The 27,990-nt window shown below is 44.8% G+C and overlaps 1 protein-coding gene across 4 annotated transcripts; it reads left to right on the forward strand.

Annotated features, from left to right (window-relative positions):
- Positions 1-88: 88 nt before the first annotated feature.
- Positions 89-27,985, forward strand: Nub1 (negative regulator of ubiquitin like proteins 1). 4 transcript variants are annotated; one of them, XM_050123689.1, is made up of 15 exons: positions 89-243; positions 3,571-3,688; positions 8,334-8,501; positions 11,352-11,410; positions 12,176-12,246; positions 16,173-16,355; positions 16,517-16,605; positions 18,180-18,286; positions 20,681-20,864; positions 21,589-21,696; positions 22,191-22,343; positions 24,719-24,865; positions 25,595-25,690; positions 26,453-26,521; positions 26,631-27,985. In XM_050123689.1, the coding sequence occupies exons 1-15, from the start codon at positions 98-100 to the stop codon at positions 26,784-26,786; spliced, it is 1,854 nt and encodes a 617-aa protein (XP_049979646.1). In that variant the 5' UTR covers positions 89-97; the 3' UTR covers positions 26,787-27,985. The 4 variants fall into 4 exon arrangements, with proteins under 4 accessions (XP_049979646.1, XP_049979644.1, XP_049979647.1 ...); XM_050123687.1 differs by having other exon boundaries at positions 26,453-27,985; XM_050123690.1 differs by lacking the exon at positions 26,453-26,521.
- The last annotated feature ends 5 nt before the right edge of the window (positions 27,986-27,990 follow it).

The following is a 27,990-nucleotide window of genomic DNA, read 5'->3' on the forward strand; positions in this document are numbered from 1 at the left end:
TAGGCCCTCCCTTTAAGCACGAGCCCCGCCCGTCCGCACTCGCGCCTCCCCGCTGCTTCTTTTCCTACTCTTCTTTGATCCTCGGCCCCACCCCTCCATGAAGGCCCTGCCCACGAACCCGCCTTCCGGGCAGCGCGAGGGGGCGGGGGGGGCGGGGCCGGCTTCACCCGGAATGAAAACAAACGGCGGCCTCTGCGGCATCCGGGCACTCAGCAGGTCGCTGGTGGCGCGGCGGTGGCGCAGGTAAGGCGACTGCGGCTGGCACCGAACGGGGCCTGGGCCTGGCTGCGCGGCCGAGCCGGCCGTCGGCGCGGCTGGAGCGGCCGGGTGGACGCGGCGGTGCAGGCTCGGGAGGGAGCGGGAGGAGGTCGCTGCGGGCCTAAGGGAGAGGGACACCTGCCGTCAGCCTGAGCTGCGCCGAGCGGACTGTGGATCGTTGTGGGTGAGGACGCGAGCTTTCTGGCCCCACGCTGTTCCTGCCTCCTTCCCTTGCTCTTACTTTGAAGTACGAGACCGCAGTCGGGTGTTATTTCCCTGAGAGGGAACATGTATTGAATGTGCGTGAGTCTAGGCGATCTGGATTTTACAGAAGTGAAATTGAAAATTTCAACGTTAATTCCTAACGTTTCACTTTCGGTTCTGAGCGCTCTAATTCAGGACGTAAATGTTTTACACGTTATGATATGGAACACCCAGCGACAGGCCCCAAACTTGCATTTCTCCAGTTAAAATTAGGCTATTAGGTTTTCTTCCTTTTGACCTAACACCTCTCACTCTTTGTTTATAACCAGAGCCTCATACTTTGGAAGACGGTGGTTTAATTTAACTTTTTTTTAGTAAACAGTGTCTCACTATGCAGCTCTGGTTGTCCTGGAATTCTCTGTGTAGAATATGCTGCCCTTGACCTCACGGGAGATTCTGCTTTTGCTCCCTAGTTCTGGGATTAAAGGCGTGCAACAGTATGGCCAGCGACCTTGGTTTTATTAATATTTTTAAACGTTAAATCTTATTTAATACCCTGCGTGGTGGCCACGCCTTTAATCACAGCACTAGGGAGGCAGAGGCAGAGGCGAGTCTCTTGAGTTCAAGGCCAGCCTGGTCTATGGAGTGAGTTCCAGGACAGCCAGAGCTAAGTAATGAGTATTGGCTGGTTTTGTGTCAACTTGACCGAAGCTAGAGAAGAAGGAGCTTGAATTGAAGAAATGCCTCCATGAGATCCAGCAGTAAAGCATTTTTTTGTTAGTGATAAATGGGGGAGGGTCCAGCCCATTGTGGATGGTGCCACCCCTGGGCTGGTGGTCTTGAGTTCTATATGAAAACAAACTGAGCAAACTTGTAAGCAGCACTCCTTCACAGCTTCTGTATCAGCCTTTGCCTCCAGAATCCTGCCCTGTTTGAGTTCCTGTCCTGACTTCCTTCAATAATGAATAGCAACATGGAAGTGTACGCTTCCCAGCTTGCTTTGTGGGCATGGCATTTCATCGCAACGATAGAAACCCTAACTACTAAGACCCCCTGTCTCAGAAAAGAAATCTTGTGTGATGCACACCTGGCAGTGTTAGAACATAGATTAGGGTTGTGATAACCTTATCTCCTTTTGTTAGACAGTGGACTGGGTACAGTGTGGGAGACTTTTCAACCTTTTAAATAGCTGGTTGCCCGTAAATTATCCTTACCATTTTCCTTATTACGTGGCAGTGGTCTTTTTCTCAGAATTTTTTAGATTTCAGTCCTGTGTCTGGTAGGTTCAATGACTTGTGTTTGCAAAGCAAGTGCTCCTCAGTGCTGCTGTGCCTTGCTGTAAGGATCAGTGTGTGAGTGACCACACACACACACACACACACACACAGTTTATTCCATTCTTCATCCTGATAACCCGTTTCTCACTCTCAGATGGATCTGAACATTCTTTTAAAAGCATGGTTATGGAATAATTATCACCACACTTGCTTCAAATCAGGTGGATTATGTTCACAAGACTATAGAGTATTAGCCCTCCATACAAAAAAAGAGAAACATTTAAGTTCTAATAATCCATACTTTTTTCCACTCTGAAATTCATGTTCATTAATAAGGAGTGAGTAGCTTCCACCTTGGTTTGGTTTGGCAAACCTTGAAACACTTCACTACACTGCCCACCTGCCGCCGGCACTCAGCAGCCTTCCCCACCCCTGGGAATAGTTGTACTGGTGTGGGATGCTGCCATAGCTCCTAAGGAGAAAAGAAGTTACATGCTGAGGACTTGCAGCAAGGGGTTGTGAGACAAAGTACAGAGTCCATTTTTGTAGGCAGGTGGCTCATGCCAGTTCCAGCACTGGCTGGTGTTGTGGTTTTATAAACCTAGGGCCTGGGGTTTCCCAGCTGTAAAATGATCTAGCCACTGCTGCACCGAACAATAGATGTAGTTGTGCTATTGCTCTCTCAGATGTACCAGTAAAAACAACAGCAAACCATGCGAGCCGGTGTGATGGTTCATGCCTGTCATCCAGGCACGGTGAATGCTGAGGCTTTGAACTTTGGGGCAGCCTGGGCTACAGAGTAAGACCTTGTCTCAACACAAAGTTAAAACAACAAAAACCAAAATAGTGTAGTGCTGTAATTTTTAAAATTTTGTTTATTTTTTGAGAGGCTGACCTGGAACTCACATTGATCTGTCTCTGCCTCCCAAGAGCTTAAAGGTGTGCATCACCACACCTAGCTAACTCTTTTGTTTTCAAAGTTCAATTGTATAAACATTTATTACTGTAGTTCATAGTTCAAACTATCTTTTCTTTGTGCTTAATTACCAGAGTGGTTAGCTTAGTCTTTGGTTTTGAGTTAAAGTAGCCCAGGTGTAAGACTTTACAAGCCATATATATATATATATATATATATATATATATATATATATATATATATATATTTGCTTAAAGGGTTTGTCTTTTAAAAAATTATCTTTTATGTGTATGGGTGTTTTGCTTGTATGTATCTCTGTATATCAGATAGGGCCCTTGGATCCTCTGGAACTAAAGTTACAGATGGTTGTGAGCTGCCTTGTGGGTGCTGGGAACCAAACCCAGGTCCTCTGGAAGAGAGCAGCCAGTAACCCCTGAGCTGTCTGGCCAGCCCCTTTCCTTACCTTTCTGAGAATAATAACAGGGTTAGAAATGGAGAGAACACAGACCTAGCATGTGTAACATCTTGGTTTATTACTTTCTTCCACAGGAAACAGGGATATAAACTACTCCTTGCTACATATTAGCAAGTTTGGAATAGATATTTTTAAGCTGGATGTAGTGACATATTATGCCTTTAGTCACAGCACTAGGGAGTCATTGGCTGGTGGTCCACAGAATGAGTTCCCGGGCAGACAGGGCTAAACAGAGAAACTCTGGCTTAGGAAAAAAAATAACAACAACAACAAAAGAAACATTTTATATTGGCTCACATATAATTGGATACAGTAGCTTAGATTAAGCTGACAGAGGCACAGAGGGAACGCTACTTTGCAGAACTCCTCAGTGGAGGAGATAATGTAAAGCATTTTAAAATGTGATGTGGGTTTTATTGATTTACAGTTTTGCTTTCAAGGATGGCGCAGAAGAAATATCTTCAAGCAAAATTGACCCAGTTTCTAAGGGAAGACAGAATTCAACTTTGGAAACCACCATATACTGATGAAAATAAAGAAGTTGGTTTGGCCTTGAAGGTATTTTCCTTTTACTATGTAAATCTTTGCAGTGTTACAACTTTCCTAGTGAATACTGTTCTGATGTCACCAGAAACTACCAGGCACAGCTGTGAACATTTTGAGAAATATCAAAGCCTTTAGTAATGAACAAATGTAATTTAAATTTAATTTTTAATTTTTTTAAAAATTTAATTTTTTCAGCACTAAAGGTAGAACCCAGGGCTTCACCCATGCTAGGCAAGCTCTTTACCATCAAGCCATACCTCCAGCCCTAATTCCTGGCATTTCATTCTTATAAGAATGTTACCTGATTCTCCAGGTATTGTGTTAACTGTGGCAAATTAAGTTATAAAGAGAAAAAGTTTATTTTGGCTCATGGTTCTGGAAGTTCCTAAAGCCTTGGAACTTTGTCAAGGGTAGCACACTGTGACACGCCTCAGGGCCGAGAGGACTGTGCTGCCAGTTTATCAAGCACAGCACCCACCTCCATGCACAGCATGTACTGTTTCTGATGAGAGCAAATGACTGCAAACTGGTCCTGGTTAGGTTAGTGTGCTCCAGCTTGTCTAAAATAGCTTACTGTGAAGTGGTGTGGAAGCCAGCAGCAACCACAGGCCCCTGCAGGTCACTAACCAGGTGTGGGTCAAATCACATCTCAGCATATCACCCAGCCGCACATCTCAGAGCATCCCCAGTGGTGCAGGCCAGGACTGTGTATACAGGTTGACTGTCCTTGAACTGATGGTCCTCCTGCTTCAGCCACGAGAGTGCTGGGATTTCTGCTATATACCAATGGATAGGTTCAGCTGTATTTATTTTTAACCCCGAATACATAACATTTTATCACTGTAAAACATGGGAATTTTTAAAAATAAAATACTTTAAAAATCAATTTCAGAGCCAGTAGGATGACTCAACAGATAAGGTCCCTGCCACCAAGGCTGAGGACCTTTTGATCTCCAGATTCTGCACGGTGGAAGGAGAGAACTGACTCCTGCAAGTTGTCTTCCAGTTCCCACACAAAAATAAACTTAGAAGAAAATCACTCTCTGAAAATTCTAATGCCCCCTGAGCATGGTGGAGCAATCTCAGCATTCAGGAGGCAGATAAGAGAGATCAGGAGTCCAAGTCCTAAGGAGTTTGAGGCCAGTCTAGACTACATGAAAGCTGTTTTAAATAGCCAAAACAGAACACCAAACCAACCTACCAACCAACCAAAACCCTAATACCTGGGAAGGGTATTTTTCTCTCCTAATACCAGGTCTCTCAATTAGGATTTCTGTTGTGAAGAGACACAATGACCACGACCAACTCTTATAAATGAAAACATTTAATAGGGGTGGCAGCTTACTGTTCAGAGATTCAGTCCATTATCATCAAGGCAGGGAGCATGGTGGCGTGCAGACACACATGATGCTGGCTACATCTTGATCAGAAGGCAACAGGAAATGGACTGTGACATTGAAGCTTAAGCAAAAAAGACCTCAAAGCTTACCTCCTCTGCAGTGAAACACTTCCTTCAACAAGGCCACACCTCCAACATGGCCACGCCTCCCAATAGTGTCACTCCCTATGAGCTCCTGAGGGCCAGTTACATTCCAGCTACTACAGCTGGTAATTCTGACATTGACTCAGCCAACATTTCAACTTGCCCTTGATACTCACTACCCAGGCTTTGACTTTACAGGTCTCAGGGTGCACCCTCATGTCTAGTACCAGGTGCCAAGTATGCAGTCTCCGGGTTACCATCACTGACTGGCTACAAAGTACAGGGTTCCCATGTGTGACAATTTGCTACAATGACTTTGAACTTAGGCCAAGTTTAGGGATTTTAGTTTCCCGTGAAGGCTACAAGAGAACAGATATCAGAGACACAATGAGAAGCCTAAAAGGGGCCTGATGGGAGTCCCTGCCCCAGAGAGTGAGCTACTTCCCAGCTTCTGGGTGTTTCTAGTAGAGACCATCAGTTTACGTATTTGGTTTTTTTTTTTTTTTTTTTTTTGAGACAGGGTTTCTCTGTGTAACAGTTTTAGCTGTCCTGGAACTAACTCTTCCTTGTAGACCAGGCTGGCCTCAAACTGAGATCTGCCTGCCTCTGCTGGGATTAAAGGCGTGTACCACCACCGCCAGGCTTCAATTTATGTATTTATAATGGAGGCCTGCTCTTAGGCTTGACTGGTTAAATCCCAGGCCACTGGTGATTAAAGGCATGATTATCCCTTTCCCTCCCTGTGGGTGGAGGGTGGAACAGAAAGCTTCAAGTTTCTAGTTAAGGCTTCCTTTTGTCAACCATTCCTCTTCTAAGCTACTAGGGCCGCCACCATGCCTCATTAGGATGAAAGATGCTCTGCTAGGACTGGAGATAAGACCAGTATCTTTATTATGTCTCACTAGTTCTCAAGCCAAAACACCACAGTGAGCAAGTTCAGAGGGCATTAAAAATAGCACATACATGTCAAGGTTTACATACATGTTTTCCAAAGGCACTGTGCTAAAGGCTTAATGCCCAGGGTGGCACTATTGGCAGGTAGTGGGAAGGTCCTTGAGGATAAGGCCAGCAAGGATGGCCACATCCTTCCTTTTCAGTTTCCTTCCTGGTTCAGGTGAGAAATCCCCTTTACTAGGAATGCTGTGGTTGGGTGATATGCTGAGATGTGATTGACTCACACCTAGTTAGTGACTTGAAGGAGCTTGAGGTTGCTGCTGGCTTCCACACTACACAGTAAACTATTTTAGGAAAGTTGGAGCACACACTAACCTAACCAGGGCTAGTTTGGTTTGGAATCATTTGCTTTCATGAAACTACATGCTGTGTGTGCATGGGTGTGTGTGTGTGTACTGTGCTTGGTAGCACAGTAGGCTTGTTCATACCAACATCACCACAGATGTGCGACATGTACATTAAAATGGCCACTTCCAGGTCTGGAGAGATGGCTCTGCAGTTAAGAGGCTTGCAAAGGAACACAGTTCAGTTCCCATCACCCACATCAGGAGACTCACAACTACCCATAACTCCAGCTCCAGAGAATCTGTTGCCACCTTCTGGTCTCTACAGGCACCTGTGTATGCATGCACATATACAAATATAAATAATGAAAATAAGCCTTTTTTAAAACAGCCCCTTCATCACTAGGTGGAAGGAATTTTAGTTGCATTGTATATTATGAGGTCCATCATTCATCAAAGTATAGTTATGTAGCACATGAGTATTCTTAAGTACAGATATATAAAGAAGACAGTTTTATAAACCAGACATGGTGGGCATGCCTGCAGTTTTAGCACTCAGGGAGGTAGATGCAGGAGGATCAGTCAGGGTCATTTTAGGCTGGCCTCAAATTGCTAAGTAGCCAAGGATGACTACATACATAGCAAATTTGAGGCCAGCCTAATATATGAAATCCTATCTCAAAGAATATATTTTTAAAAATATAGTAAACATCTCTGAAGTTGGTATATTCTTCCTGTCTTCTCCTGATGACTATTTAAAATGTATTATGACTGGGCAGTGGTGGTGCATGCCTTTAATTCTAGCACTTGGGAGGCAGAGGCAGCTGCATCTCTGAATTTGAGGCTAGCCAGTCCACAGAGAAAAGTACAGGGCAGGCTCCAAAGCTACACAAAGAAAACCTCTTTCAAAAAATAAACAAAAAAAATTAAATAAAATGCATTATGAGTAAAACTTTGTCACACATATAAATCCCTAACAACCAAATAAAAAAGATTTAATCTGTTTTGATCTCACACAGTTTAAGAAATTAGAATATTTTTTCTGTTTTTAAATTTTTCCCCATCCAATGACAGTGAATAGTTCACTATTTTAAAAAGTTGTTTTTACATTTATTTTATGTATGAGTATTTTTACTGCATGTATATTTATGTACCACATGTGTGACTAGTGCCCTTGAAAGTCAGAAAGAGGGAGGCTGGAGAGAAGGCTCGGAGGGTAAGAGCACTGGCTGCTCTTCCAGAGGTCCCAAGTTCAATTCCCAGCAACCACATGGTGGCTCACAACCATCTGTAATGAGATCTGGTGCCTTCCTTGCCAGCAGTACATTGTATGCTTAATAAAGAAATAAATCTTAAAAGTCAGAAAGAGGAAGAATGTTGGATCCCCTGGAACGGGAGTTACAGATGGTGGTGAAGTACCATGTGGGTGTGGAGAACCAAACCCAGGTCTTCTGTAAGAGCAACAAATGCTCTTAACCACTGAGCCATCTCTCCAGCCTCCACAATTAAAAAAAAAAAAAAAATTGTGTGTGTGTGTTGGGGGGGCGTTAGAAGTCAATATGGGGCTTGGTTTTCTCCCACCATGTAGGACTCAGAAGTTCAACTTATGGCATCAGGCTTGACCTCAGGTGCCTTTACTTGTTAAGCCATCACTGCTTCTTAAAGTAATTTCTTAATATATTAAGGTTACAGGCGTCTCAGCCCTCCTTACTATCCCTCTGGAGCAGTCCCAGTTGTTCTCACTTTGCCTACAGAGCCTATTTTTACTATCTGTAAATGTTTTAATTTCTCCCTGAATCCTTCCTGTGAGCGGAGATTGAATTTGAGTACAATAAAGGCCTCTGCTTGTCAGAGTTACGTTGTGTTGGGGATTTTTTTCTTTACTATTTTTGCACTGACACTCTGCTGAGCTGCAGTCTCTGGTTTCTCCTCATAGGACCTTGCTAAGAAGTACTCTGACCGACTAGAGTGCTGTGAGAATGAAGTGGAAAACATAATAGAAGAGATCCGCTGCAAAGCCATTGAGCGTGGCACAGGAAATGAACACTACCGAACAACCGGGATTGCCACGATTGAGGTGTTTCTGCCTCCAAGACTCAGGAAAGTAAGTAGCTGCCCAGTGACGGAGACAAGCTTAGTGCTGTGACCAGGCTTTGTTTTTGGTTTGTTTGGTTTGGTTTTGTGATGACAGGGCCTTTCTGTGTGGTCATGCTATCCTAGAACTTGATGTATAGACCAGACTGGCTTTGAACTCACAGATCCTCCTGCCACTGCCTCCCAAATGCTAGGATTACAGGTGTGTGCCTCAATGCCCAATGAGCTGCTGTTTTTGTAAATCTGCAGTAGGGTGCTTATTAAGGAACTCCATGTGTTGATTGGTGGGTGATGCAGACCTATTCTGGCACACTTAAGGTGTGCTTATTCAGAATATCACAGAAGTGGGGCATGATAGTGCACATTGTCATCTCGGAGGCAGGATGGTCCTGGAGTTCAAGGTTATCCTTAGCTATATAGTGATTCAAGGCTAGTCCAGGATACATGAAAAACAAAACAGTGTCAGGCCAGTGAGATGGCTTTAGCAGATAAAGCTCTTATCATCCAGCCTAATGACTGGGGTGTATTCCTCAGACCCACGTGGTAGGAGAGCTGACTCCTACAGTTGTCTTATGATCCAATGCTCCATGGTGTGACTGTGCTAAATAAATGTCATTTTAAAAGTAAAATTTAAAAAAATCTCATTCATGTACAGAGCTGTGTGGTAAGTTTGTACCCTTTCTAGTTTCATGCTTCCATACAGATACTGAAAAGTGGGGCTGGAGAGATGACTCAGAGGTTAAGAGCACTGGCTGCTCTTCCAGAGGACCCAGGTTCAGTTCTCACCACCCACAGTACAGCTCACAGCCATCTTTAACTTCAGTCCCAGGGTGGTCTGATGCCCTCTTCTAGCTTCACTGGGCATTGCACACACCTGATGCACAGGCAAACACCTATACATGTAAAATAAACATGAAATGAAATAAACCTTTAATATCAAGAAGCCAACGTAGACAGCAGGTTTTAGAACCGTATGTGTGTAGTAGGACACTCCTTGCAGGAGTTCATCTTCTAAGCTGATAGCGGAGGGTCAGTCAGCTGAGTATTGAACAGGGCTGAACTGACCTGCGTAGCCCCCTTGTCACGGGACCTCATCCTTAGGTAGTAGTACATGGCCGGTCTATTTTCCTGGGAGCACTTTGCGGCCCTTCTCAGGACCAAACAATATTGACCATTCTCAGAAGTGAAAGTAGGTGCTTCAAGATTTGTCATGGGCAGGTGAGATGCTCAGCAGTTAAAATGCATGCTGGAAAGCCTGACTTCCTTGTGATTGCCTGGAATCCACATAAGGCAGAAGGAGAGAACTGATAGCACAGCGCTGTCCTCTGACCATAGCACACCCACAAGCCCCTCCGCCCCATCATAACACACACATGCACACATTTTTTTTAAAGGCAAGAAAAAAACAAAACACTTGTATGTGGGCCTGGAGCTGGCTCATGTTAGTAAAAGTGCCTGCCATGTAAGCATGGGGACCTAAATTCAGATTCCTAGAATCCATGTAAAAAGCCAGATGTGTGAGTGTTTCTGTAACCCTAGCCCTGGGTGGTATAGGCTTACAGGGTTGTGGATGGATCTCCAAAGCTCATTAGCTAGTGAATCAATGAGAGATTCTACTGAGAAAAAAAAAAAAAAAAAAAAAACCACCTGGATTCAAGGCTAGCCTAGTCTACAATGCAAGTTCCGGAACAGCTGGGCTACACAAAGAAACCATGTCTTGAAAAGCCAAAAAAGATAAATAAATAAATAAAGGCAGAAAGTAATCAAGATACCTGATATCAGCTCCAGATTTCACACATGTACACTCACGACAACAAGTACAACCACCACACATTATAAGAATAAATTGAGTGGCAAGCATTCACAGTAACACCACTCATAATGGCTAAGGTAGAGACAGTCGAACTTGCATCAGTGGATCTGTGGATAAACATATACACCCACACCACAGAAGATTGCTGGTGGTACAGGTGTACAACACTAATAGTTTATGATATGAAACGAGCCTCAGAAACATGCAGAAAAGGCCTGACGCTATTAGGGTTACACTTCTGTGAAGTGCCCAAAACAGACAACTTTGTAGACAAATAAACTGTTGCAAGGCTGGGAAGAAGAGGGATGGGGTGTAGGGCATGGTGCCTGGTGACGGTGATGAGTGGGAATGTTCAGAAATTCCAGCAGATACCTTCTTTTCTTAAGGTTTGATTTTGATTTTATTTTTTTAAGGCTACTTTTAAAAAAATATTTGTTTATTTATTATATATACACTTCCCAGGAATAGTGCCAGATCTCATTACAGATGGTTATTAGCCACCTTGTCGGTGCTAGGAATTGAACTCAGGACCTCTGGAAGAGCAGTCAGTGCTCTTAATCTCTGAGTCATCTCTCCAGCCCTTGATTTTTATTTTTAATTATATGTAAGTATGCGTCTCTGGGCTTGTGCATATAAGCAAATTATCCCCTCTTCCCACCGAGGCCAAAAGTAAATTGTATCTTCTGGGCCAGAGCTACAGTCAGGTATGAGCTGCCCAAGTAGATGCTGGGAAGCGAGCTCAGGTCCTCTGTAGAAGTATTTGCTCTTACCATTGCTCCAGTTTCATGAACTTTGATTATGATGATGGCTGGCCATGTGATGAGTCCCACTGAGCAGTCCTACCTATTGCACAAAGGGACACTAAGGTCACTTTGCCAGTCTGTACTGGGCTGTGTTCAACATGTTTCTCTGTACAGGCAGTGCTTTGGTCCTTAAGTAGAACCCCGAGTTTATATCCTGGCAGCACTTCACAGCGTCACATGCCGGGTAGCAGTTCAAAGAAGTGTCACACTCAAGTAAATTTCATTTTGTCTCTTTTTGCAACAGGACAAGAAAAGCTTGTTGGAGACCCACTTGCATGTCACTGGTAGAGACCTGAGATCTAAGTGAGTATCTGAGCTATGTCTCCCAATAGGTCTGCCCCTACCCAGGTTCATTAAATGCTCTCAAGCTGTTCTGTAAGCTAGGAAGCCGGTCCATCATCCCCTTACAGCCAAAGAAATGAAACCTGAAGGGTGGGACAAGAAAGAGGTCATGCTGGGCTCACATTGCTAGGTAAGAGGCAACATGGCTTTCTGAGTGAGAGGCCTGCTCATGGAGCTTCTTGGATGCAGTACAGCTTTCAGAGGGTTGTAGCTTGGGGCCAACAGAAGAGGTGCCCAGCTTGTAGCTGAATGAGTGGCTGATGAATGAAAGCAGGAGCCATCCTTGTACTGAGCAGAGCATTCTTTTTAGCACTGATTTCTTCTTGCAAAGGCGTTCTTCAGCTGATTGTCTTGTTTCTTTACCTTCTGGAGAATGAGGAAGCATCAGTCACTCAATGCCCACAAGTAGACAAGTATAGGATAGCTCTAGTTAGAGGTTTCTCAGAGAGGATGCTGGATAGTATGGCAAGGATGCTTTTGACTCTGCTCAGATGGACAGCCCTGTAGTCCTCAATTCAGAAACAAGTTTAGTTAGGAAGGGCTTGTCTCATGGCTTCCAGCAGCCACCCACTGTACCAGCTTTATTGTAAAATCATGCTAGAGGTAGAAAGCCTGGTGTTTCTGAGTAAAAAGGTATAAAGTAGCAAAGTGGCCATCAGGATCCAAGTCTTATGTAACAGATAACAAATTTGCTTTCCTGCAGCTTATATTGTTTTTATTTTATAGAATAGCTGAAACTTTTGGATTTCAAGAAAATTACATCAAGATTGTAATAAATAAGAAACAACTTCAACTAGGTATGTCATAACAAAAGAGGCATCAGCTGTATAACTACTGGCTTTTTGGTATTTTTTTTTCTTGCTTTTCCTCTATTTGAAAATTTCCTGGCCTTGATGAATTTATTATCCAAAGTCGATTATGTTGAAAGTTTACCATAATGAAAATGTAAAGCAGAAGAGAACATTCCAATAAATATTCACTGGCCTGCTCTGGCTAGTGGGGAAGGAAGAAGTTCATTTCAGTCAGGTAAAATGTTCCCGAATGGAAACGTGTGCTGAGGGGAGGATCTGGGTTACTCATAGTTCTCTCTATGGGGAGAAAGCTGACCCTGAGAGAGACAGATGGACAAGGCCCCATCGGAGCACTCTGCTTAGCCAAGGGACTGAGTGTGGGTGGAGAGCAAATGAGCCATGTGAGTCTTCTAGCAGTGAACTCAGCCAGGGAGATTTTCACCACCAAGGGGAGCGCTGACTTCGTGAGGAGACAGTTTTGATTATATTAGTTGGGGGCTGTGTGTTTATCATTTACTGAGTCAGAATCAGAGTTGCTGCTGAATACAAGGCAGCCCCCACAAAAGCCCCACATCACAGACTTCTGCCCAAGATGTTAAATGCTGCTTGGAAGCCTGGGAAAATGAGCCTTGTTCAGTATGGAGTTTGTCCTCAGAAGGGAGGCACTGTACTACAGAGTGGATTACAGTGGCTTACACAGCGGTCACAGTCTGCAGGAGGCATGAGTTTGGAACAAGAGAGACATTAGATTGTTCGTAGTTCAGGTGGTCCATGAAGTCTCATGGATCTCTAGGGAGGGTTCCTGGCGCCTCAAGAACCTGAGCTTCACCTGTCTGTCTGTCTGTCTGTCTGTCTGTCTGTCTGTCTGTCTCTCCTTCCCTCCCTCCCTTCCCTCCTTCCCTCTTTCCTCTTTTTTTTGGGGGGGGGGGATAGCTTTTCAAGGCAGGACTGCTCTGTGTAACTCTGGCTGTCCTGGAACTCACTCTGTAGACCAGGCTGGCCTTGAGCTCAAAGGTTCACCCGTTTCTGCCTCCCGAGTACTGGGATTAAAGGTGTGCACCCACCACCCTACTAGGTTTCATGTTTCTAAACAGCCTTTCATTGTCTTTCAGCATCCCAGCTGTTTCTCTTGTGTGTTCACATGTCACAGCTACCTTCCGTTGACACCCCTTCTCTGTTCTGCTCATCACTGGACAGACATTTTTAATTTTAATGCTGCCAAAACCATTGCCTTACATTTTGTGTTTGTTGAAGAAACTCTTCCCAAACCCAGACCACAAGGGTATTCTCACTTGAACACAGACATCTTCTTTCATCCCCGAAGACTGAGGATCAGCTTGGCTTCCCTCCAGTGTCACTGCTAACAGCTGCTGGTGCTGCTGTCTTAGGAGGGCTCTGTCCTTCTGCACTTGGTCTCTGCACTCTTCTACAGTGTTCCTTGTCTTGTGATTTTTTTGTTTTTGTTTGTTTTGTAATCTTTTTTTAAAAAAGATTTTATTTATTATATATACAATACAGTGTTCTGTTGCCATGTATGCCTGCAGGCCAGAAGAGGGCACCAGATCTCATTACAGCCAGTTTTGAGCTACCATGTGGTTGCTGGGAATTGAACTCAGGACCCCTGGAAGAACAGTCAGTGTCCTTAACCTCTGAGCCATCTCTCCAGCCCCTTGTTTTGTAATCTTAAAATCCAATCGGAGGGCTGGGTGATGGCCTAGTGGGTGAAATACTTGTTGCTTAGGACCTGAGTTTGGGTCTCTAGCACTCGTGCATGTTGGGTTTGATGGCACACTTCTACAACTCCAGTGCCATGAGAAAGAGATGGACAAATAAATCCCAGGACTCTTTGGTTAGCCAGTTTAACTGAAACAGTGGACTTCAGATTCAGCAAGAGACCCTGCTTCAGGAAAGAATATGGAGGACCTGGAGAGGTGGATCAGAGGTTAAGAGCAGTTAATTACTCTTGCAGAGGACCCAATTTCTATTCTTAGCACAGTAACCCCAGGTCCAGAAGATCCAATGGCACACCTGTGGTATACCTATATGCATGCAGGCAAACTATTGATACATACCAGGTAAAATAAATTTAAAAAAATGTGGAGAAGCTTTTAAAGAATTCACAATGATGTGTGACCTTCACACCCACCCTACATAAAATCTAATCATGTGGGCTGGGTAGTGGGGTGCATGCCTTTAATCCCAGCACTTGGGAGGCAGAGGCAGGCAGATCTCTGAGTTCTAAACCAGTTTGTCTACAGAGTGAGTTCCAGGACAGCCAAGGCTACACAAACCCTGTCTCAAAAACAAGCAAACAAACCAAACAACAAAATTTAGTTAGGTGATTTTCTCTTCTTGCCACCTCCTTTCTCCAGGTGGATCTTGATTTTTGGATTTGAACATTAAAATGGTTGTCATTTCTAAAAAAGAACCATAGGAAGGGGGTGACACTGTAGAAAAGTGCAGGGAACAAAAATACAGGAAGGACAGAGCCCTCCTGAGACAGCAGACCAGCAGCTGTTAGCAGTGACACTGGAAGGAAGGGTTTATTTATGTATATGACTTCTCTGCCCTCCTTCTGCACCAGATCTTATCATAGATGGTTGTGGGCCACCCATGTGGTTGCTGAGAACCGAACATAGGACCTCTGGAAGAGCAGCCAGTGTTCTTAACCACTGAGCCAGCTCTGCCCTCAATATCATTTTTACTAGGTTTGTCTGTAGTGTTGGCGAACCTCTTCACTGGACTGGCCACTCTCCCTTGTTCTGTTCCATGTTCTTCTGTGCCTGTTTTTGTTTCTACTTGTTAAAAGAGAAAACTGGCAGGTGGTGATGGTGCACACCTTTAATCCCAACACTTGGGAGGCAGAGGCAGGCAGATCTCTGTGAGTTCTAGGCCAGCCAGGTCTATAAGAGCTAGTTCCAGGACAGGCTCCAAAAACAACAGAGAAACCCTGTCTCGAAAATAAAAAAAAAATTTAAAAAAAAAAGAGGAAACTTTTTTTTTATATTTATTTATTATGTATACAATATTCTGTCTATGTATATGTCTTCAGGCCAGAAGAGGGCACCAGACCTCATTACAGATGGTTGTGAGCCACCATGTGGTTGCTGGGAATTGAACTCAGAACCTTTGGAAGAGCAGGCAATGCTCTTAACCGCTGAGCCATCTCTCCAGCCCCCAAGAGGAAACTTTTATTAAAATATTGGCGGGTCCCGGATGGGCTGGCGGCCCCGCCATGTGGCAAGGCAAGCGGGCAGCCAGCCCGCGGTGGGTCCGGGGAGAGCCAAGCGGCTGCAGGAAAAACTTTTGTTTTCCTTTTATGCTGCCTGGCACAGTGCTCTCAAATATTTATTACTTCACTATGGTCTTAGGGTAGAGAGAAAGAAAACAAAAAAGAGGGAATGTGGCCCACTGCTCTCTCTGCAAGTGTGAATGCAGGTTCTAGAATTCCATCTTCCAAGCTGATGAAGTGACTTGGTGGATAAACAACATTGGTTGCAGAGCCTGATGGTTTGAGTTTGGTCCTAGAATCCCACATGGTAGAAGCAGAAAAGTGGCTCCTGCGAGTTGTCTACAAGCATGCACACACATGGACATACATGTATGCACACACACTCAAAAATAAATTAATAAAAAAAGGACTCCATTTACCGTAAGAAGTGGACTGTTAGCCTAGGCAGTTTGGATGCTCACCTTACGAGACTTGGATGGAGGAGGGTGGTCCTTGGACTTCCCACAGGGCAGAGAACCCTGATTGCTCTTTGGGCTGACAAGTGAGGGGGACTTGATTGGGGGAGGGGGAGGGAAAGGGGAGGCGGCGGGGCGGCGGCGGCGGTGGGGAAGAGACAGAAATCTTTAATTAAAAAAAAAAAAAAAAAAAAGTGGACTGTTGCCCAGGAAGTTTGTGTGACAGGCAATTCTGCTGTTCCCAGGGAAAAGCCTTGAAGAACAAGGAGTGACTCACAATGTAAAGGCCATGGTGCTAGAACTGAAACAGTCTGAAGAGGATGTGAGGAAAAACTTCCAGGTAGAAGAAGAGGAACAGAATGAGGCAGAACTGAAGGAGAAACGCATTCAGAGGACCAAAAGGGGACTGGAGATTCTGGCAGAGAGAGGTACACAGAATTTTGGTTTGTTACCTCCCTCAGATACAACAAGGCAGCTCACAGAGTACCATGCCTCTTGTGGAGTTCCTCTCCACAGTATAGTGTCTCAAGTGTTGTCTCTCACTTCTTTTCAACCCTGTGTTAACGACACTCCTATGACTTTGTTGCAGCTGAGATGGTAGATCCGGAAACCATGCCTTACTTAGACATTGCAAACCAGACAGGCAGGTCAATCAGAATTCCTCCTGCCGAAAGAAAAGTAAGTATGGGCTGGGAGGCTGACTGGGCTGTCAGAACAGAGGGCAGAGTCAGGCCCAGAGGCTTCTTAGAATGAAGATTTCTGATTAGGAATCAAGTTTATTTGAGGGTTTTGTTTAGTTCGGTATCTTTTTGTTATTTAAATTGTGGTAGGCTTCACGATTTAAATTATTCTGCTTAAAGTTAAGAATTAAGAACTCGGCTGGTCAGTGGTGGCACATTGCCTTTAATCTCAGCACTTGGGAGGTAGAGGCAGGCGGATCTTTGTAAGTTCGAGACCAGCCTGGTCTACAAAAGTTAGTTCCAGGATATGCTCCAAAAGCTACAGAGAAACCCTGTCTCGAAAAATAAAACAAAACAAAACAAAGGAATTAAGAGCTGGGCAGTGGTGGCACATACCTTCAATCTCAGCACTCAGGAGACAGGAGGATCTGTCTCTTGAGTTCAAGGCCAGTCCACTATACAGAGCAAGCCCCAGGGCAGCCAGGGTTACACAGAGAAACCTTGTCTCAAGGGACTGGAGGGATGGCTCAGCAGGTGAAGGTTCTTAATTCTGTCAGAACCTACATGGTGGAAGGAGAGAAGTGACTCCCACAAGCTGTCCTCCTGCATTCACATGCACTGTGGTACAGCTGTACCTGTAGACATAGACATGCACACATAATAAATAAATAATAATTAAAACTTAAAATAATAAAATGAGGTTTTAAGATGGACATGATGGTGGTACAAGCCTGTAATCCCAACAACGGGAGGCTGGAAGCCAAACCCTCATTTAGTATACAGTCTAAGCCATCATAACCTTCTGTGAATGGATTTGGAGGGCCAGCAAGATGGCTTAGCAGGCCAAGGCACTTGTTGTTGAGCTTAACAACCTACGTTCCATCTCAGGAACGTGCATGGTAAGAAGAGTCCTGAAAGCTGCCTGTGACCTCCACACATGTGCTGTGGCATAAATGTACACACAAATAAATGTGAAAAAAAGTTGTTTTGGAAATGCTAGCATTGTCAAACATCTCAGAAGTGTGTGGTGATAACTGTTTGTGAAGGTGGAGGATGGGAGACTGACACAGGAGTATCTTGATAGTAAGAGACCCCAAACCAAAAACAAAGCCACAACCAAAAATGAGTGTTTGATATACTCAGTTACTTATTTGGACATTCTTGCTATGTAGCTGAGGCTGGCCTCCACCTCACAGTCCTCCTGGCGTCTCACAGGCCCACACTACCAAAGCTGCATACTCCTTAGAAAGGCCATAATAGTTGCTGGCTGCTCATCCTCTCCAGGCTTGTAGAAAATTAGAACCAAATCTAGACCAGCAGGTGGGTAAAGAAAAAGCTGATAAAAGTGAGGGGTTGATGCTACTCAAGACAACAGACACGTTAACTTGATAATTTGGCTTTGTTGCTTCAATGAGAGAAAATTCTAATTATAACAATTAATTTGGCTTTTTAGATTGAGTTGTTTTGTTCTGTCTTGTTTTTCATTAGTGCTAATATGCTTCTTAATTTGTTTTATTAATGCTTTTCTAATTTTATTTGAAAGCTGTTTTTAGAATTCCAATTCTTTCCTAGGCCCTTATGTTAGCTATGGGATACCATGAGAAGGGCAGAGCTTTCCTGAAGAGGAAAGAGTATGGAATAGCCTTGCCGTTCCTTCTGGATGCCGACAGGTATTTCTGGTAGGTGCTTTTGTACTCAGCTGATACTGCAGTAGGGGAAGCCCCAGCACCTCCTACCTGTAACTCCACAGTGGTTTCTGGGAGTGAGGAGATGAAGCACACATCAGTTTGTGGTTGTTTCCTCCTTTGTATTTCTTTCTTTTTTTTTCTTTTAAGTCAGGGTTTTTCTGTGATGCCCTGGCTGTCCTGGATCTCAGTCTATAGACCAGGCTGGCCTTGAACTCAGATCTGCCTGCCTCTGGTACTGGGATTAAAGGCACGTGCCACCAAAGCCCAACCGTACTTTGTATTTCTACCCTCATATGTAGGCTCTCCACCCCCAGTATCCTGCCACCAGAACTGTCCATCACATGGCTCCGCCTCTTCTTGGGAGTGGTGTTGGTGCCGATGGTGATGGTCCTGAACCACAAATTGCACCACAGACTGCACACTGAACCACATCACACTGCACACTGAACCACATCGCACTGCAGACTGCACACTGAACCACATCGCACTGCAGACTGCGCAGTGTGACTGTCACTCCTCTGCAGTCACTGCCAGATTGCTGTCTCATGAACTGTCAGTTATGCTGAGGTGCAGTGTTCACAGGAAGAAAGCAAAATGCCTGGCTCCTTTTACCTTACTAGTTTTCAGATTTAGTTGGTTCCTCAAAGGTAACCAAATCAAAGTTTGCTTTTTTTTCTTCATCAGTATTAACTGGTGAAGCCCAGAGTGAATTCCATTCTCTCAGCGCTTGAGAGGTTGAGGCACAAGTTGTAGGCCAGCCTGGGCATCTCTACAAGCTCTTGTTTTCAGGGGGATATATATCTACGTATACACACGTTTTTGACATGGACTTTAGCACATCTAATCTGATGTGCTTCATACATGTGTGCTTAGTGTCTCCATCTTTACTGGCTCTGGTGTCCTTTTGACTTGGTGCTTTTAGTCTCTGCAGTGTCCCAGGGTTCCTAGTTCCTGTTCGTGGAAATAGTACTTAGAGAATGTTAATTTGGGCATGTTGGACACTTGAGACAGACTTGGTTCTGGGAAATGGTCAAGAGAGTAAACAGCCTATGGGTGAACTTTCTGTTTTGTGAATTCCCATGACAATCATCTATATGAGTACATTTTTTTATGTTTATGATAGTTTTCCAGCTGCAAAGGTCAGTGCTTTTGGGTCTTAAATATATAAACCTCAAGCTAGCTTATTACAAAGAAGAGATTTATTGTCTCAGATGTTTGAAAGAAATGGGGCAAGGCTGGGAAGAGTAAGAAGGTGGTCTGGGGTCAGGGTCTTGCCATGTGTGTCCCTCTGTCTCTGCTGCTTCGTTTGCTTCTTCTCTTCTGAAGCAAACGCTGCAGACTCTAAGCCAAGTCCTTAAAATCAAAGAAAAGTTTTCACGTCTTTGCATATTTCTTCCTACCTTGTTAGCAGAGAAGATTTTAAATATGTGTGGAGGGGGAGACCGCCATAGTGAACTTATACAGGCTCACAATCTGCTTTAGTGGATAGCAAGAAATAGTTGGTCTTGATTCTTTGTGAGCCCTTTTTAACCTTTTCTCCCTGGACAAATAATTTAAATGATTTTCAGATCTCAGATCCTCATAAAAAACAACCACATCAGTATCATCATCAGTTCATGCTACATCAATACATCATAAGTATCAGGTGTAACAGATACTATTGGTGCCTTTATTAAAGTATACTCATCTTTCCTTTGTGGTCACGAGTGCACAAGGTGATCCACTTAAAGAGCAAGGTTTACTGGCTCATGCTAGAAGGTTTAGGCTGTAACCTGTCGGCCCCATTGCTCTGCCATGTCCCTTGTCTCTGCTGCTTTGTGGTGCAGTGTTCATCTCCTCATTGTGGAGGAAAAGAATAGTAATGTGATGAAGGGCAGTAGAAATCTTCCAGTATGACATATAGAGATTTGTGAGAGATGGAGAGGCGTGAGAACTATGCCAAGGCACATGACTGTACTTGCTTAAAAGCAATAATAAAACAAAGAATGACCTTTTAACCAACTTTTATTGAAAAAAGACACTTAGGTTTAGGTTATCATTCTTGAATCTAATTCTTTTTACACATTATTTGTACTCTCCTGGCATGGAGAACCTTGCTACTGTTTCCCTAATTGGGTCCTCAGCATCAGTATTTCCAAAGAAAAAGACTCCTGTGTCGTGGTGATTGTAATTCATAGCCAGGGCTGGAAGCCACTATGTCTGGGCCAGATGCCACCATGCTGCTATTGAAAATCCTGATTTCTCTTTATTTATCCCTTCAAAATTTTATTATTTTAAATAAATGCCCCATTAGTTAATCCTACAAATGCAGCAAGAGCTGGAAAGCTTTCTGGGGACCACAAAGTGGCTGAAGGGCTCCACATTATCGGCTTTCTTCTCCTGCAGTGAGTGCAAAGAGCTGCTGGACACTGTGGACAACTACGCGGTTCTCCAGCTGGATATTGTGTGGTGCTACTTCCGCCTGGAACAACTGGAGTGCCTGGATGATGCAGAGAAGAAGCTGAACTTGGCCCAGAAGTGCTTTAAAAACTGTTATGGAGAGAATCACCAGAGACTGGTCCACATAAAAGTACGGAACTTTTTTTTTTTTTTTTGAGACAGGGTTTCTTTGTACCTTTGGACTGTACCTTTGGATTCTGTCCTGGAACTGGCTCTTATAGACCAGGTTGGCCTCAAACTCACAGAGATCCGCCTGCCTCTGCCTCCCGAGTGCTGGGATTAAAGGTGTGCACTGCCACCGCCCTGCTGTGATTGGTTTTCTGAATCCACTTCTGGGCACAACTACTCCTGTCCAGGTGTGGAACTGCTGCCAACAGTGATTCATCTGGGCAGCAGTGTAAAACCAAGGCTTGGTTTCCTGAGTCTGGCTACATTTAATTTTATTTTATTCGTTTTGTTTGAGACAGTTTCATGTAGCCCAGGCTGTCCCTGAACTCCTGATCCTCTTGCTTCAACCTCCAGAGTACTTGGATTACAGGTACACACCACTTGCGCAATTTAGTCTCGCTGCGTCTGTGCTGGTTTTTAAAGTCAGTTTTCAAAAGCCCCTGCACTCAGTCACCCTGAGCAGGAGAGAATCTGTCTATGATTTATTCATGGCCTATAGTGGTTGGAGATAGGTGTCTGACTGGTTCCTTCCATGTGGAAGAGGCACTGACAGTCATGATGCCTTGGACGGTCTAGTTGCTGTCACTTTGTTCCTGTGGAGACATGGGACAGTTACACAGCAGTGAGAGTGCTGCCCTTAAATTAGAAATAAGACAGCTTATTCTCTTTTCTCCCAACAACTTTAGGGAAATTGTGGGAAAGAGAAAGTGTTGTTTTTAAGACTCTACCTGCTTCAGGGGATTCGAAACTATCACAGTGGAAATGGAGAGGAGGCTCGGGAATATCTCAACAAGGTAAGTAAGGCTGCTGCGTCTGCCCTCACCTGTGCCCCTGTGAGTTGGCAGTGGAGTGCTCTGTGGTCGTGCTCAGACTGACCCTTCAGGGCCCTGCACCTCCCTCTCATCCTCCCACACACAGTGTGAACACTTGTATCTGGGAGGGAGGGTTCAGGCAAGATGCTGCAATAAGGACATTTCAAAATGGCAGTAGCTTTATTGGGTAAAGTTTATGCCCTGCTGTCTAGCATCTAGCTAAACGCAAGGAATGTACTACGGTCGCTCAGACCCTCCTACAACACTCAGCCTGCCTGGTTATGCTATATTGTAGGTTGTACAGGCAGAGATGGAGTTGTCTGTTTTCGTTGCTGATGGTTAGACAAGCTTCCTTCAGTCAGAAGAATCACACATGCAGCAGTTCTCAACTGTGGCCTCACTTCTGGCTTAGCGCTGCTGAGCTTTGATGTTGCTACTGTTGTGTGAGTCTTCTGTTGCTTCCTGTTTGTTTGTAGGCGCGCCAGCTCTTTAAAGAGCTGTATATTGATCCATCAAAAGTTCACAACTTGCTGCAGTTGGGGTTCACTGCCCAGGAAGCCCGGCTCGGCCTGCGAGCTTGTGATGGGAACGTGGACCATGCAGCCATTCATATTTCCAACCGCAGAGAGGTAAGTTTTCACTTCTTTCTTTAGCACCTGTGAGGCTGAGACCCTGTGAAAAGGTTAAGAAACAAAGATAGTACAGCTTCTTTTCTGAACGGGGTAGGAAAAGACCAGAGAAAATGCCAGAAGACATTTGAACGAGAAGGGACTCCAGATCAGGAGAGCAGAAAAACATTGCCTTCGCTTTTGTTTATTTGAGACAGGCTCATATAATCCAGGTTGGTCTTGAACTTGCTGTAAACCCAAGGGTAACCTTGAACTGCTGATCCTCCTTGCCAGTAACTGAAGGCTAGGCATTCTCCGCACACACTTTTCTGCAATGCTGGGGATGGAACCTGGAACTTCAAGGATGCTGGGCAAGCATCTGTCAACAGGGCTGCATCCCCACCAGATTGTCTTAATCACATCAGTTTTGAACCAGGGCAGCTTCCTGTCACAGTGGCTAGTTAAACCAGCAGGCTTCTCTCAGGATCTCACTTGATACCATATTGTATTTCTGGACATTATTTCAAAGGCAACTACAAACAGTCTGTGAGGCCACAATGCTAGTTTTGGATTGCTTTCTTGCCTGGAAACATGTCAGATCAAGAAACAAAGTCTTTTCTTCTTCTTCTTTTTTTTTATTGATTTTTTTTTTTATTGAGCTCTACATTTTTCTCTGCTTCCTTCCCTGACTCTCTTCTCCTCTTCAATCCTCCCCAAGGTCCCCGTGCTTCCAATTTACTCAGGAGATCTTGTCTTTTTTTTACTTCTCATGTAGATTATATCTAGAAAGTCTCTTTCTTAGTGTCTTCATTGTTGCCTAGGTTTTCTGGGATTGTAGTTTGTAGGCTGACTTTCTTTGCTTTATGTTTAAAAACCACCTATGAGTGAGTACATGTGATAAATTGTCTGTGTCTGGGTGACCTCACTCAAAATAATGTTTTCTAGCTCTATCCATTTTCCTGCAAAATTCAAGATGTCATTTGTTTGTTTGTTTGTTTGTTTTGCTGTATAGTACTCCATTGTACAAATGTACCACATTTTCCTTATCCATTCTTCGGTCGAGGGGCATTTTGGTTGTTTCCAAGTTCTGGCTATGACAAACAAAGCTGCTATGAACATAGTTTAGCACATGTCCTTATGGCACTATTGAGCAACTTTTGGGTATATACCTAACAGTAGTATTACTGGGTCTTGAGGAAGGTTGTTTCCTAACTTTCTAAGAAATCACCATACTGACATCCAAAGGGGCTGTACCAGCTTGCATTCCCACCAGCAATGCAGGAGTGTTCCCTTTACCCACAACCTCTCCAGCATAAGATGTCATCAGTGTTTATATATGATCTTGGCCATTCTTACAGGTGTAAGATGGAATCTCAGAGTTGTTTTGATTTGCATTTCTTTGACTAAGGATGTTGAACATTTTCTTAAGTGTCTTTCAGCCATTTTAGATTCCTCTGTTGAGAGTTCTCTGTTTAGGTCTGTACTCCATTTTTTTTAATTGGATTATTTGTTCTTTTGGTAACCAATTTTTTGAGTTCTTTGTATATTTTGGAGATCAGACCTCTGTCTGATGTGGGGTTAGTGAAGATCTTTTCCCATTCTCTAGGCTGTCGTTTTGTCTTGACTGTGTCCTATGCTTTATAGAAGCTTTTCTGTTTCAGGAGGTCCCATTAATTGTTTCTCTCATTGTCTGCTGGGGTTATATTTAGGGAGTGGTCTCCTATGCCAATGCATTCAAGTATACTTCCTACTTTCTCTTCTATAAGGTTCAGTGTAGCTGGCTTTATGTTGAGGTCTCCGATCTATCAAAGAAACGAGGTCTTAAAGCTGCAGTCATTTATAACAAGCTTACAAAAGAGAGTTTCAGAATTCTAGTGTTGGAAAGGAGGGACCTTGTCTCATCCAGTTAGTTGTACAGCAGAGAACTTGAGGTCCAGAGCGAGCTGGGATTTGCTGTCAGTCTTCTCTCAAAGCTGGCATAGTCTCCTAGGGCTTTCCAGCCAGACACTCTTCTTGTATGGATCCCATTTCCCAGGGTAACCCTGAAGCACAGCAGTTCGTGGGCCACAGAAGGGGCAGAAGAAACTCTTCTGCCATGGTGTTATAGCTGCTTACCTGTGGGAGCCTCCAACACCTCAGCACATAAGAACCTGTCCATTCTTATGCTGGATGCTTGGTTCCTGAGGTGCTGGGCTGATGCTGTTTCCACTCCTGATCTCAGAGCCCAGCCCTAACCCTGTCCCTGTGTCCCTTGCCTCTTTTCTTGGCAAGGATAGGTAGGGGTCCCTTTTTGCTTAGTTGTTCACCAACCCAGAGACCTTGAGACACCCTGTAGAACAGAGCCTCAGATTCCTGCGCTGCCTCCAACCCTAACTCAAGGACTTGTTTTCCTAAAGGAACTGGCCCAAATAAGGAAGGAGGAGAAGGAGAAGAGGAGACGCCGCCTGGAAAATATCAAGTCTTTGAAAGGAATGGGCTACTCCACACATGCTGCCAAACAGGCCCTTCACCAGGCCAGAGGCAACCTGGACGACGCCCTGAAGGTAATGCTTCTAGGCTTCAGTCTGAGCAGCTGGCTGCACCCCACTGGTCTGCCTCCAGGCTGTTTCCACAGCCTTCTTTTGCTCTTCGTATATCTTTGTGTAGATGGGGTTGCTAGTGTACCCATCTTTTCCCCATCCTCTGCTTTGTGTGTGTGTTTTATGTTTTTTTAACAGGATCCCACTGTGTAGCCCTGGCTGTCCTGGAACTCTGTATGGAGACCAGACTGGCATCAAACTCAAGAAATCTGCCTGCCTCTGCCTCCTGAGCACTGGGGTTAAAGGTGTATGCCAGCATGCCCAATTTGTATGTAATTAAAAATGAGAATGTAATTTGACTATGGCACTTGAGATTTCTGTGCTAGGCAAACATGAAAAGCACATTAAATTCTAGCCATCTGAAGAAACCAGTGAGCTTGAACAGTTAGTTTCAGTAGGTCCTGAAGCTGGGGAGAAGTCAGTCAGAAAGGACTTGTCTTGTATGAGGACCTGAGTTTGAGCCCCAGGGCCCAGGTTAAAATGCTACATGTGGTGGGGCACATGCTAGTACTGGGGCATAGAAACAGGATCCCTGGATTCTAGCCAGCCAGTTCCCTTTCCTGCTTCAAGGTACTCTCTGCACGGCCAACGGTGACATCCTGCACTCATCTGTCCCGCTAGTGGACAGCTCTGGGCTGTACAACTGCATGTAAGAGACAGTGTGCGGAATAAAGGGTGTCCCTGTGCTTTCAGATTCTCCTCAGTAACCCCCACATGTGGTGGCTACAGGACTCAGACTCTGAAAACAGCAGCCATCAAGCAAGTCCTTCTCAGGAAAGCATCGACCAAGTGAGTGCCAGGTGTACTGCGTCTTACCGTGGGCGGGCTGACTGGGATGAGTAGGGTGGTGGCAGGACGGCATGTGTCTGCCTCTAGGCTGCAGCAGGGCCTGCCATCCCTGTAGTGGTACGGATGTGGGTACAGGGTTCGAGTGAGGAAAGGGGACGGGCATGGACCTGAGGGGCCAGCCTGAGTTTAGAGCCAGCCTGGTCTACAGAGTAAGTTCTAGGTCAGGGCTGTATAGTGAGATTCTGTCCCCTAAAAACAGCAAGAATGATGGCCTGCAGCAGGAGGTACCTTTGCCTTCATTTCTCGGTTCCCCCCCTTCCTATGTTCCACCGCTAACATCAGTCCTGTTTCTCTGCCTGGGACCTAAGAGGATGTCACTATCCCGTGAAACTCAGCCCACCTTGAGCCTCATGAGTCTTCATCCACACTTAGACTGCACTTTAGCATGTCCCACATACTGTGGCCACGTAACCTATGGTACTCATAGTTAGATTTTCATGGCACTTGCTTTCAGCACCATGGTGGCCAGTCCTGAGGTGAGTGCCTAGCCCCTGTTGACACCTGGTCTTCAGAGCCCTTTCTGCATGGCCTGGCATCTTCTGGGACTGAAGAGAATGAATGCAGCATTCTGTAATTATACTAACCTAGGAAGCAGGGTTGTCCTAGCTGGGCTGTGAGGTGACAAGAGCATGGATGTGGTGGTTCACATGGCAGTATGAGCTGAGCTCACGGTCACAGTCCTAACCCTATGATCTCTCCTAGCTGGTGTACATGGGTTTCGACACAGTGGTGGCTGAAGCAGCGCTAAGGATATTTGGAGGCAATGTCCAGGTAGCAGCTCAGACCCTTGCGCACCATGGAGGAAGCCTTCCTCCAGACCTGCAGTTCTCAGGAGAGGACTCCTCATCCACAGCGTCCACATCCCCGTCTGACTCTGCAGGGACCTCTAGTGCCTCAACAGATGAAGACATGGAGACAGAGGCTGTCAACGAGATCCTGGAGGACATTCCAGAGCACGAGGAGGACTACCTGGACTCAACTCTGGAGGACGAAGAAGTCGTTATTGCCGAGTACTTGTCCTATGTGGAAAGTGTAAGGTCTGCTGCAAAGAACAACTGAACAGAAATTAGTGCTACATTTCTGCCTATAAATCTGTCGTTGCGAATGGTCGAATGCAGCTCTTCTTTGCGTACCTCTTGCTTTTCAACGATTTTGCTCCAAGTAGGCTTTTTCCTCAGGTACAGGGACCCAGCATAGTGAAGAGAGGCTTTGTTGGGAAAGACGGTCTAGAAAAGGGGATTCCCTGGCTCTGCTGTTTCCCTTCTGCCTCCGGTCTGCATCTCTAACCCTGTCACTGTCAGTTTTCCATCAGAACTGAGGAGCAGGCTTTCCAATGGAGGCAGGGTGTCTCCTGCCTGCCTCTCACTAGCCCTCCAGACCTGCTGCTGCCCTCCTCCGCCACTGCCTCTGCTTTGCAAGCTTACCTCAGCCCTTGCTCACCCTGCCACACCCCTTGACTCTTCATTCCAAGTGCTGTGGGCACAATGAGATACAGGCCGCAATCCCACACCAAATGGTGGCAGATACCTTGATCTTGAAATGTCAGCGTTTATGCTCTTAGATCAGTAAAAATCTGTACTTAAAATTCAAGGTTGCAAATCAGAGTTTCTGTAAATTCTGAATTCCTCATACAAAGTGAAAGTCTCTTATTAAATAGAAGTTTTAAATGCTAACTGAAACAATTTTTTAGTTTACATTTTTAGATTGCTGTCAGAGAAAACTCACTGATAGCTAGAAGACCTGAGTCTGAGATGTGCTTTCTCAAGTCTCTTGTTGGGTTTTCTATAACTGGGTCACAGGACTGTTCCTAGAGGGACATATCAGCCTCTGGTTGGTTCTTCCTGGGTATGGACTGGATGGATAGCCTTCTGGCACCCAAGGCATGGCAGCAGCCAGGTGTGGAATGAGTCAAGTACCACTGTGTACCTGAGACCCTAGGGTCTCAGTTCACCTGAAGCCTTGACTAGGCTGAACAAGTAGAATTGTTTCTTGCTTTTTTTTTTTTTTGATTGCATATATTTATTTGGGGGTAGGGAAAACATGTCATGAAGAAAACTGGGGTTTAGAGGACAACATGTAGGGATTTGTTCTCTTTCCACATGTGGGTACAAAGGACTGCACTTAGGTTGTCAGACTTGGTGGCAAGCCCCGCTCCCTGATGAGTCATCTCGTTGGCCCCCTTACTATTCTTTGAAAGTGGATGATATTGAAATAAACGTGGAGAATGTAATTGGATGTCT

The sequence above is a fragment of the Alexandromys fortis genome, unplaced genomic scaffold (genome assembly GCF_014885135.2).
Source record: "Alexandromys fortis isolate MF-2015 unplaced genomic scaffold, M_Fortis_MF-2015_v1.1 scaffold_217, whole genome shotgun sequence".
Lineage (NCBI taxonomy): Eukaryota > Metazoa > Chordata > Mammalia > Rodentia > Cricetidae > Alexandromys > Alexandromys fortis.